The 13043-nt window shown below is 34.5% G+C and overlaps 1 protein-coding gene across 1 annotated transcript in view; it reads left to right on the top strand.

Moving 5' to 3' along the window:
* LOC100377339 (ligand of Numb protein X 2-like) overlaps positions 1-13043 on the top strand; it is a 57553-nt gene that overhangs the window by 41322 nt on the left and 3188 nt on the right. The window contains exons 4-13 of the mRNA XM_085501475.1: positions 2377-2483; positions 2936-3019; positions 3153-3285; positions 4036-4102; positions 6897-6927; positions 7303-7419; positions 10098-10262; positions 11006-11128; positions 11738-11931; positions 12475-12633. Of these exons, the coding sequence (XP_085357601.1) occupies positions 2377-2483; positions 2936-3019; positions 3153-3285; positions 4036-4102; positions 6897-6927; positions 7303-7419; positions 10098-10262; positions 11006-11128; positions 11738-11931; positions 12475-12633 (1180 nt within the window). The remainder of the gene's footprint in view (positions 1-2376; positions 2484-2935; positions 3020-3152; positions 3286-4035; positions 4103-6896; positions 6928-7302; positions 7420-10097; positions 10263-11005; positions 11129-11737; positions 11932-12474; positions 12634-13043) is intronic.

Raw genomic sequence — 13043 nt, 5'->3', positions numbered from 1 at the left:
CCAGTCAACCAGCAATAATCAGAACCGCATGACCTAATTTGCGGCAGATGTCAAGAAGAACAGCGAGAAGTAGGAAACAGTATTTGTATTGAGTACGGGTAGCGTCTTGCACCATTTGAGCATTACAGGAAATGTTTTATTTTTCGTGGTACCCTGAAAACACCCTGCGTGGCTGCACATTGTTTTCATCCATTCTTTGCAGCGTATGCCCAACTATTTATAGAAGAAACACTGTCCTAACAATGCACGTCTTTGGTAGCATTTGTGAGAAAGTTGTACTTTTGTATTTTCTGTCATTTATTGAAAAAGTATTTTGTGAAGGGAAATGTAAGCACAAAGGCACCAATGGAGGGTCAAAAATGGTTCATTTTGTGAATAGGAACTCAGATTTCGTCTTTCTCTTTTAGTAAACAATATTGTATTGAATTTTTTGTATGTAGAATATTTTATTGTGATCATTTCTATATGAATGCAATTTTCTGTTAAAACAAAGTTAAAAAAATTTTGTCAATTATTGTCTGTATTGGAGCAATATTTATGTATACAGGGATTCTTGAATAAAATTCAACTGAAAAAGACTGAAGTACCTAAATTAATGTCAAGAAACTGTTTTTTGTTTTTTTAATTTCAATTATGCCAAAGAAGCCTGCGATTAAAACAAACATGCTCTGTATGTTGAAAAACTATTCATAGGTTGTTATCGTCGTCGTCATTAAATAACGTGTAAATGCATTTACAACTTTGGCATGTTTGTCTTAACAATTGAATTTAGAGTGTAAGTTAATAAACAACCCTCCAAGGTAATACTAAATTTCAAATAACATATTATTTTTTATAATAAAATAGTTTTTAATAATAATAGTAATTTTCAACCCAAGTGCATACAAGTATCCTCAAGATCCTGTTTTTCAAAACAACTTCAAAGCGTTTGTGTTGGGAGATAAACAATAATATTGCCTTTAACCTTTAAAAGGTTCTTTGTCATTGAGATAGTTGAGGCCTCATGTTCTTAATGAATTATTCATGACTTGTTACACTAGACTGTCTGTCTGTCTGTGCATTATTGAAATGTCCTTGCAGTTCTCTTTAGAGGCAGCTACTTTTATCCTGCCTTTTCTATGTAATTCACTTGGTTTGTTTTTACTACATTTTATGTGATTTGATTATATCTTTAATCAATTATCTTTATTTCTATATTATATTACATAACTTATCATTCATATTGGGCTTTTCTGTTTTATTATTTGAATTGTTAATTTTTTGAAGGTGAAAAACCATAGATCTAAACAACTTCTGTAAAATATATCTCATTCGTGAGATCTCATATAGCTAGATTAGTCAGCCAATCTGACCAGTAATTATGCTGTTTGTGAGCAAGCTTTAAAGTTTAACCATTGCTGTATATAAAGCCCTCTTCTGATTGGTTATTCAAGATTGCGAGAGTTCAGACAAAAAATTTAAATTAGGGAAATAATTAAAATAAACCATACACACACACAAAAAAAATTAAAATAATATAAAATAAAAATCAGATTGAACTTTTATTTGTTTTATCTGTCTCAACTGTGTATATTAAATACAAACGTTTATTGTTATGAAGTAGTAAGGCACATGTATTTTCTACAGACAAAAAATCCGAAATGCTGTTTGTTTTTACCATATGAAATTTCTGCTTGCAACTCTTTTGAAGGGAGCTGGATTACAGCGTGATCTAAATCCTACTTTAAGCCAATAAACATTCTTTTGTGTTTAGCACTGAGTGCAACAGTGACAATTCTGTTATGTAGTTCATATGCTTCATCAAAGTAGGGATCCAATCAACATGCCTTTACAAGAAAAAAACTTGATGGATTATTTATGTTATACATGTGACATTGTATACATGTGACATGAGTCCACAAAAGTACACTAAATGAACCAAAAAGCTTGCGTTAGAATGCATAATTTTCCAATACTTGATCCATTTTAACACCTTGGCTACTCTACTGACATTGACTTAGCTATTAGCTTAACTATTGATTTAGCTCTTGAGCTAACTGATAACAGATGTTCTAAATGTGCACAGAATGGTCAAAACGTGCACATTTCAGACAGATTAAAAAAAAAATGTTGTAAGCAGAAATTGTCATGTGTGTTAGTTGTCTGTAACACCAGAGGGCACTGTTCTGTTCAAACCAAATGCTGCAATGTTCCACTAACTTAAACTAAAATGAAATGAACACTTCTCGTAGTGTGTGTTTCAAACAGGTTATTAGTTTCACCAACAAATATGTATGCAAATATTTTAAAAGCATCAAAAATAATGATTCATCATATACAGTATCCATAACAATTACTACGGTACTCAAAAATAATTGTATATGATTTCATTTTTAGCTGTAGCTCCTGCTCCGATCATGGATGGTGTCATCACGACAATTGAACTGGATAGGACAGAGGACGAATTAGGATTCAGTATAGTAGGCGGTAACGATACACCATTGGTGAGTAAGATAAAATTACTCATGAATATTCATGCACAGTGTGTTGAGAAATCTCAGACCTGCCCACAGTTACCATGGTCACAAAATAATTCCTCAATTCTTGGGTGTGTGTGTGTTTTGTTTTCTACTGAAATCTACATTCTTACAAATCTGTTCCCTAGCCCAGTTTAATTTCACAATTGACAATTTTTTGTGAGTTTTGGGTGGCGACACTTTCACATGCTTCATACTTTACAATCACTGTTCATGACATAACAAACAGTGTGGCACACTCTGCACATGTGTATGATGATCGTCCCAATTGTCAGCACTTAGCACCTTTGACATGTGTGCAGGACATATATTTATCACATACCAGAAACATACACATATTAATCGAAATTGGTTGTACTTGCTTGTAAGTATGTAAGTGAATGGAAGAAGAGTTCATCTACAAATGTCCTTTTCCACAGGTTGGGATCGTGGTACAAGAAGTCTTCCCAGGGGGGTTGATAGACACTGATGGAAGAGTTTTACAAGGTGATCAAATATTAGAGGTAAGAAATTTCAATTTGTCCTCAATGCAATGTATGTAAAATGTATTGAACGTTGAACACCATTTTGAAAAATGTACAAATCTAAATCATAGTCAATATTAACAAAGTATTGCTGATGTATTTTATTTCACAGGTCAACGGTGAAGATTTACGTGATGTGACTCATAGTCAGGGGAGGGCAGCACTTAGTAGAATGTCCTCGGTAGTTAGGTTGACAATACTCAGGGAAAAGGTAGAAGATAAAAGTTTACCCTCAGAGCGGGAAGGTTAGTTTCCTTTCTCTGTGTAGCTGTGTTTTTTTATATGTCCACACTTATCACGCAGCATGTGTGTGAAAAATATGGGGTCATTGTACTCCATTCGAAGAAAATCAATACACTGAATATAACTTATTTTATTAGTTTTAGGGTATTTCACCTTTGTTTTTTTATGGCAAGGATCTGTCTTTGTATCTCTCGGAGACATATGGTAAAAAAAAAAGATATACAAATTCTAGAAATATTAAAAGTATTTTTAATGGATTTTTAATGAGGAAATGTGTTTTCATCGCGGGCTATGGAAGCTGCTGCGTATTAATTTACTGTTTTTCTCAAAAATCAGATTGACAGTGAACAAACAAATTTGCATACTGTTGACTTCTATTTAAAACAATTAAATGTAGACAGATTTTGACACAAAATATTGTCACTGCTACCGGTATATGTTGTAAAATATGCGTATATGAGAAAAAATCATGAACAGTATTCTAACCTAAGAAACTATTTATAAAACTGTACTGTACTTTCCTGTTCACATCAGAGGTATTTCAGTCAGTCATGAAGTGCCTATTTTAAAAAAAGGAATTCATTAGTCCAACTGTGAGTGTTGTCTTAAGTTTCTCAGGATGTGAGGTTTGAATCATACAAACTACGAAGTTGAAATTCTTTCATGAAAACTTTCATGTTTCAATATGTTGTATAAAAATGTTGTAATTTGTCAATTGTTAGTTAACAACCTTGTTTTCTATTTTATTGCAGAAGTAACTAAGGTTTCCTTGGCTCGGGTATATGGTGTACCTTTGGGCATCAAAATAGTTGGAAAAAAGTAAGTATTGGAACGCATATATGATAATTATGGTTTGTGAAGTATTTTCAACTTATACAAAACGAAAAATAGACAAATGAAATTACAGAGATCAGAATATATGGCCAAAACTTTTCCAGCATTAGTATTGTAAACCATTTAATTGCTTGATGCTAGAAATTTTCATGATTTCATAATTGTATGCTATTCGTAAAGACAAAATTGTGCAAAAGCTACCGACAGTAACAGAACCCAAGGGAAATTTTTATTGCAAAAAGATTTTTCAGTTTTACTGAAGAAATCTGTGAAAATTTGTCTTTTGTGAAATTAACGTGGTACACAATATGTATATCGTATTTCCTCTGCTACTAGTGCATGTGCTCATGTAAATGACAAGTGTGTTTATTGCTGATGTGCTTCTTATCATACATAAATGCGGTATATGTATTTGATTGTTTGTGTTCCCTTAGTACGTGGCTCATCGTATGCTTTATGTTTTTGGACTTGCATGGCAGTCCCGAATTTTCATTTTGATGATAATATCGTGAGAAATTTAACAGCATTTGAAAAAAAGGAAATAAACAACTCTGTCCTGGAGAGTTGATGATTATTAGTGACATTAATAGTATCGCTTATCAGACAAAATGAGAAATCGGCTTTAATTGATGCGGTATTCTACACTTTGTAGTCTAATTAGTTGATAATCTCTTCTCAGTTTTGAAGTGATCAATGATTACGATAAAAGCCATTATCCTTGAGTGAAGCATTGATCTGAATTTCAATGAATTCAATGGTTTCTATTTATGTCTTCTTACGAGTCTTCTCACACTCTGGTAGTTTAGATTATGTCAGGGAAGCAGTCCCTGACAAGCCGGTAGGCTGGTTGGCGATCCGCTCCGCTCAAAAACAAGCACCATGTTTTTGGCTGTTTCCATGGTGTGACATAAACGTGAAGCTAACGTCGGTTTATAACTAATACGAAGTTCGCAAACACCATTCAGTTTTTGGAAGTCACTTAGTTTATTACTAGGACCACAATCACTCTCCTAGTCGAGTGACTGTGCTAGGACGTATTCTGCTGTTACATTTATTATTTCCAACAGTTTTGCGATAGCATTTTCTAGAATGAAGCGTTTCCTGTAAATGCTGGAAAGCGAAATAATGAAATAACGAGATGGTAAATATTTACCTAAAGTACAGTGTGTTGACCTTCATAAAAATATACTTCATAATGCAAAACATTAGTCACGGTGAGTTATTTAAATATACGACTCCTAATCGAAAAATATGACCACAGTCCAGAATTTCAGACGGATATTAAGAAACCTAAGAGCATATCAAAAGCATTTACTCTAAAATATAAAAAAGAACTGCAGTCAAAAGTCAAGAATGCCAGCAAATAAAGGACTCTGTCCCACAATCCTTTGTGCGCGTTATTACGGACACGCGCAAAAAACTGTACCACGCTTGTCAAATCTGGGTCAAATATACAGTACGCTACTATCTTGCCACAGTGGAGTGTTCGGTGACCATTGAATTAGCCCGTGATTCATATTTTATGTGTATTAATTTATTCATCAATTTTCGTGACTGACAGTACTGCCCAAATTTTAGCCAAAAAAACGCAACTGGTGAAACGGAAGAGCATTGCCAGGCGATGGACGCGGGGCTCTTTAGCGACAACCGCATAGAGGTCAAAATACGCGTTCTATTTTTACGCGTTAAATATGGCTCTTCCATTTCGCCCCCTCCGGAATGTTCTACTTTCACAGCCTAATCGCAGGTTTTTCGAAAAACGTCGAAAAAACACAAGAATTAGTAGAAATGTTCCTGTTTTGGGCGGATTATTGATGGAGAATAATGTCTTTATTACAAAAATGCTGAAAAACCGTGAGTTGCTGCCTTAGTTATTTTTTTATTGGCGAAAAACTGCGAACTCGGCAAATTTGGTTGCACAACTTCCCTTTATCATATACACCCAGCGACACCGATAAAACTGGTAGGAGGTAATACATTTGGGGCGAAAGTATTCAAAAATCAGTTTTTGGATGTTGCAATGGCAATGGTGGGCCAGGATTGTTTTCCAATTAGTGACGGCACTTTGTGTCCACACTCAAGCTGAGTAGAATGAGCTATGTCTGAAGTGTTTTATTCCAAATTTGTAGGAGGAGATACATTTGGCGCGAAGCTATCCAAAAATCATTTTTTTGGCTGTTGCTATGGCAACGGTGGGCCAAAAAAATTTTTTAGATTTTTCCTTATAACTAGGGTTAAGGTGTGACCTACCTGCCAAGTTTGAACGAAATCGGCCAAGCCAAAAAAATCACAGAAGAAATAATAGTGAACACTGGAAATGTACACACACAGACACACACACACACACACACAAAACGACAAAAGTGATTATAAGGGCAATCCTAGCGGAGCGGATCGCCAATAGACTTGTGAGTAGAAAAGAATGAGCTGTTCTGCACCTTTGTGTCTAGACAGTCAGTCAGGTAGTTTGATATGATCATACGATAATTTAATGATGTGTACAGCGCCCTCTATGGCAAGTGATGTGTTAATAATACATATCATTTAAAGATCTGGATAATATTTGAAATTTCTGGGATATTTTCTTATTAATTGGTTTATTTGTCAAACCTTTTTAAATTTTTAATTGAAAATTGTTTTTGTTAATAACTATATCTTTTTGAAATAAATGTTGCATTCAACCTCCCCTGATACCATGCCACCCATTTGTATTCCCTTCTATCAGCCATTATAGCGCGATGACAAGTATTTTCACTAAATTTTGTTTTTTGTATTTCAGAAATGAACCTGGTGTTTACATTTTGGATTTGGTGAGTATTTGATAGCTTTGCAATGTGATACTGATTTTTATTGTTTCCATAGTGATTAAGGAATATTGTAAACCATTTAGTTCTGGCTGCTATACATTTTTGTGATATATGATAATTTGACCACATTATAGGGATATTCGCTGTGATTCATTGTTTTTAAAGATTCCAATGAGATGGTCGCACTGAAATGTTCACTGCTGCTGCTATAGTGTTTCACAATATTGAGTTGTGAAACTAGTGAAAAATCTGTCTTTCATAGCGATGAAGTGACTACAGTACATATAGAAAGAAATAGAGGTAGTGATTGCAGTGATTTTCAAAGAAAAAGAATGAAAGTAACTGTCATTGTTTTAATTGTTGTTTCGTTATCATTAGATTGAAGATAGTGTTGCATTTCGGGATGGCAGGTTATGCCCCGATGACAGGATATTAGAAATCAACCACCAAGATATGAGGGATGGTACTCCAGAAGCAGCAGCACACGCCATCAAGGTGAGTGATCACCATCTTATGCTGGTTTCATTTATTACTTTATTTGTACAGATACATGTGTCACTACAGGGTTTAGTTTGATCTTTTGTACATCATTATTCTCGCCAAAACATTTTTCACATTTTTGTTACGTTTTCTGAAAAAATTAGACAACTCTTTTGATTGGTGTGGGATTTTGGTCCAAAATTTAGAAGAAAAAAAACATGAGGAAAGGTCTCCTTTTTTATTAGCTCTGCTGTCGACTTTGTCGAGCGGAGCTTATCATATGAGTGATTGTCCATCGTCGTCGGTGTCAATGTTTTACTTTTTAGCTCCGCTGTCGACTTTGTCGAGCGGAGCTTATCATATGAGTGATTGTCCGTCGTCGTCGGTGTCAATGTTTTACTTTTTCGACTTCTTCTTGAAAACTACAAGCCTGAATGCTTTGATACTTGGTGTATATGTACCTTGGGTAGACCTCTCTCAGATTTGTTCATTTCATGATGATATCTTCAATTCTCTAATTTTGGTGAACATTTTTGTCATTTTTGGTAAAAAGTGATATTTTCGACTTCTTGTTAAAAACCTCAAGTCCAATTGCTTTGATATTACATATATAGGTACTACATGTGGACCTCTCTCAGATTTGTTCATTTTGTAATGATATCTTTAATTCTCTAATTTTGGTGAATATTTTTGTCATTTTTGGTAAAAAGTGATATTTTCGACTTCTTGTTTAAAACCTCAAGTCCAATTGCTTTGATATTACATATATAGGTACTACATGTGGACCTCTCTCAGATTTTTTCATTTTGTAATGATATCTTTAATTCTCTAATTTTGGTGAATATGTTTGTAATTTTTGGTTAAAAGTGATATTTTCGACTTCTTGTTAAAAACCTCAAGTCCAATTGCTTTGATATTACATATATAGGTACTACATGTGGACCTCTTTCAGATTTGTTAATTTTGTGGTGATATCTTCAATTATCTAATTTTGATGATTATATTTGGTGAAAAGTGATATTTTTGAATCCATGTTGAAAACAGCAAGTCCTGTTGCTTTGATACTATACATATTGTTCATTTTCTAATGATATCTTTTGTTAGTCCCCGTTCGGACGCAGTCCGAAAACGGGGACTTATGTTTTGCCCTGTGTGCGTCCGTCCGTCCGTCCGTGCGTGCGTCCGTCCGTGATCACCTGTATCTCAAACATGCATGGACCGATTAAGTTCAAACTTCACTCATACATCACACATTATATGGGACATATGCACATGCATTTGTTTCATGATCCGATTAACGATAGCCGAATAGCGGCCATTTTAAGGCCGAAAATGCATCAAAATCGCACATTTTCACCATTCCGGACCCGGATCTCAGTTATGCATGGACGGATTTTGTTCAAATTTGGTACATACATTAAACATAATAGGACCTTGATGCACGTCATTTTTTTTTTTTTTGGATCGGGTTCGAAATGGCCGACTGGCGGCCATTTTGTTTTAAAGAATTCAGTTCTGGATCCGTATCTGAGACATGCTTGGATTGATCGAGTTCAAACTTCACACACACAAGGTACATCATGTCACAAATATGTATGTGCATTTGTTTCATGATCTCATTAATGATAGCCAAATGGGGGCCGCTTTAAGGCCGAAAATGCATTGAAATCGCACATTTTCACCATTCCGGACCCGTATCTCAGTTATGCATGGATGGATTTTGTTCAAATTTGGTACATACATTAAACATAATAGGATCTTGATGCACGTCTTTTTTTTTCGGATCAAGTTCGAAATGGCCGACTGGCGGCCATTTTGTTAAAGAATTCAGTTCTGGATCCGTATCCAAGACATGTCTGGATTGATCAAGTTCAAACTTCACACACACATGGTACATCATGTCACAAATAGATATGTGCATTTGTTTCATGATCTGCTTAACAATAGCGGAATGATGGCCATTTTAAGGCCGAAAATGCATCAAAATCACGTATTTTCACAATTCCAGAACCGGATCTCAGTCATGCATGGATGGATTTTGTTCAGATTTAGCACAATGTGTTGTACATATGCAGGTGCATTTCGGTCATGATCTGCTTTGAATGTATATGTCACTCAAATATGAACGGAACGGGAACGTGTCATTGACAATGACTTGTTCTTTAATTGCAATGTGCATTGCTAACAGTGGAGCTATCTCAGCTGACAGGCTGCTAGTTTTGTACAAAGTAACAAAAGATGACTTTAGTGTTCACAGGATTTAAGGTCAAAGGGGTTAAAGGTCAGGGGTAAAACAGATTTTGCTCTATGTAAATGTTATGATTCTCTAACATTACATCTCTGATTTATCTTCTCAGCCATATGTCTACTTTCAGATTTTTTTAATGCAAAAATTGTGTTTCACCTTCACATTTTTCTACAGTGGACACAACCTTAGTTGGGTCAAGTCAAAGGGCGTGATTTTAGTTGATCTAGTCAAGTTGTAAAAATAGTTTACAGCCTTGTATGATTCATATATTAAATCACATAGCACCTATCAGACCAACCGAGTTAGTAATTAAAATATTACGATTTATTTAAGTTTGTCACTAGAACATCATGAGTCTCCTTAATTTTGTAATAATAGTAATTATATTTTATTGATTGTAGTGTATTTCTATAAACTGATTGTGCGCAATTATTGTATTTTGTAGTCAAGTAAAGAAAAGGTTAATTTTGTGGTGAGCAGAATGGTACGACCTACAACCCCTGACCTCATTAAATGTATGGCTCAGGAATTCTCCACGTTTGGTATGTCCAATCAGAAAGCTGGAGTGCCACAGTTGAGATCCAGAGAGAAGTTTATCACTATAAACAAGGTAAGAGGTGCTGACTAACATCATAATAAACTGTAAACCAGCGGTTTTTTTTATTTTTGCAATTTGGAAGATAATATTTTGTCATGTAAGATGAGAACTTACACTATCATTGTGTTTCTATAAATTTTACTTTTGATATAGATTAATTTTATCATCAGAGTGGTGCATGTGTACAAGAATGACTTACACAACAATAAATGTTCACATATTGAAAGCCAGTCACATACTGTAAAATGACTAATTTTCACTGGGTTTAAATTTCGCTGATTTACCATTTCAGGCATATTCAGTGGGTTTTAAATTCATGGTTTTATCATTTAGATAATGTGTTCTATGCTAAATTTTACATATTCACTGGGTTTCAATTTAGCACATTTTCCAGTCAGGGAAATAAGCAAAATTAAAACCCAGTGAATAATTAACCCCTTTACAGTATTCACAGACAAGCTAGTAAATTAAGACAGTTGTCAAAATTATGTATTGTTATTAGGTTTTCAATTGTGTATAGTGTGTAGTAGTGTACATGACCAAATATGGAGCCTAAAAGGCAATGAACCAAATATTATTTATGCACAGTGTCGCTTTAACATGGCCAACATATTACCGCCATGTGTGCTAAAGTAATTCTATTTGGTTCCCAAATAAATTAGGTTATTTAAATTCTGATTACTTGTTGCATTTACTGTTACATTGTTATTATTCTCTCATCACTGTGTGTATTAATAGCATATTTATATTGCCAGGAATCAAGTGAGTCACTGGGTATCAGTGTGTCTGGTGGCTTGAATAGCGGTGTAGGCGACATACCTTTGTACGTCAGCGATATACAGCCAAATGGTGCTGTTGGAAGAGATGGACAACTCCAAGTAAGTCATACTTGGTCTCAGGGGGTTGACCATTGACTGGACGAGGGAGATCTGTAGAAATCTGTATGGGCAGTATGACAGGAAAAAAAAATACATTATTGCATTATAACAAAGACACCAAATTTCATACCAATTCTTTAATTTAACAAAATACTGCAGTTTACCATAGATCATTACAGAGTCCATCTCACCATTATGGATTTTAAAGTTAGATAGTGATTGAGTATTTTGTTACTTGTACAAAACTGGAATTAGAGAAATAAAAATGTGGCTGAAATAATGGCTAAATTTCCTAACATATATTCACTGTATTTGCTGTATTTTTGACTGTATAATAAATTACTCAGATGTGTCTACGGTCAAAATATGTTACATTTTAATAAACCAGTATACAATGAACTTTGGGTTTATGTGCTATGTTATTCTAATACAGCAAATATGGTAATCTCAATTACGAAAATCGCTATATTTGGCTAAAGTGCTGCATGTGTTTTGGTGTCCATAATCTGCTTGTACAAAGAAGTCACATTTCAATTTATTGTGTACCACTGCCTTTGGTGATACATGTATTTTTACATTTCTAACTAAGTTCATTTTTATTTTTGATAGCATGGAGACGTGCTGATAAGTATCAATAGTACGAGTCTTGTCAAGTTGACGCATGCCGAGGCTGTCGGTGTACTTAAAGCCTGCGCTGGTTTCCAGACCATCTCAATGAAATGCATAGCAGCCCAGGGACATGAATTAATGGATGCGAACCGTTCATTTACTCCTTCATGGGTCACATGGTTGACAATGCCAAGGTACTTGAACTTTGACCTTGTGTTTTAATTAGTATGTCACAAAGCATCGCAAAGCTAACAAAAGTATGGTTGTCCAAATTTAACATAAAATTTGTTCAATATCAATTAATCAGGATTATTCAACGAGGTAATAAAAAAAATATAAAAATAGTCTAGTGAGGACCTCTGTTCATTCAAACCAATCTGATCAGTTGCTCTAAATTCCAAAAATCGGTTATATACAGTAAAAATCGCATGACCAAATATGAGCGTCAAAACGACTGAGATATCACAAATTAATGGGACTATGATTACAAATCCGATGCATATATATGCTTAATTGGCTTAATGTCTAGGCACTTTGGTTGGCTTAGTGATGTTCATTTATTAGTATGGAAATCCTAATGGGGATATATAGTGAACACTGTAACAGTTGCATATATTATTTGATGCATCTGGCTTCACATAGCAAAAGTTCAAATAGAATTTGGCTGACAATACAACCCTATTACCGAAGTAGAGGATTGCAAACTATCACTAAATTTTTACTTCTTTACATTCCAGATACTGTCACGTACCTCTTGATATTACTCTTGAGAAAGGATCAAATTGTAGTCTTGGCTTCAGCATTGTTGGTGGTGCTGACTATTGTCATGGTTACCCGGCTATTTTTGTCAAGTCAGTTGTTCCATATGGGCCGGCAGAACAAGATGGCCGCCTAAGGTTGGTACTACCATCAGCATTGCTATGTAACATATGTAATTGTAGTCATGGCAACAAGAAATAGATTTGTTCCTGGCCAGCATGTTTTCACCAGAATACTCTGAAAGTGATAATTATTTCACGATAGAAAAGAAACATAAGATTCAGTGTCGTACCTGTTTCATGTTCATTTCTAGTTTTATGTTATTGTTTTTTTTCGTCTTGATTGTCTGGACACAAACCTGAAAGAATGGTCTGACTAATGTACGTGTACTGTGAAATACTTCAATTTAATTGGAATTAATTAAAACATTTTGGCTGTTTATTTTCACTGACTTTTGATGAATTTTATGTAAATATTAAATAAATTGTGTTGGATTTTATTTTCACTGATTCATTCTTTCAACAAAAATATTGAAAATAAATTCTAA

Source organism: Saccoglossus kowalevskii, chromosome 7 (assembly GCF_978046115.1).
Source record: "Saccoglossus kowalevskii chromosome 7, keSacKowa6.1, whole genome shotgun sequence".
NCBI classification, from domain to species: Eukaryota; Metazoa; Hemichordata; class Enteropneusta; family Harrimaniidae; genus Saccoglossus; species Saccoglossus kowalevskii.
The sequence above is the reverse complement of the archived record's forward strand: the minus strand, read 5'-3'. Positions and strand labels throughout refer to the sequence as shown.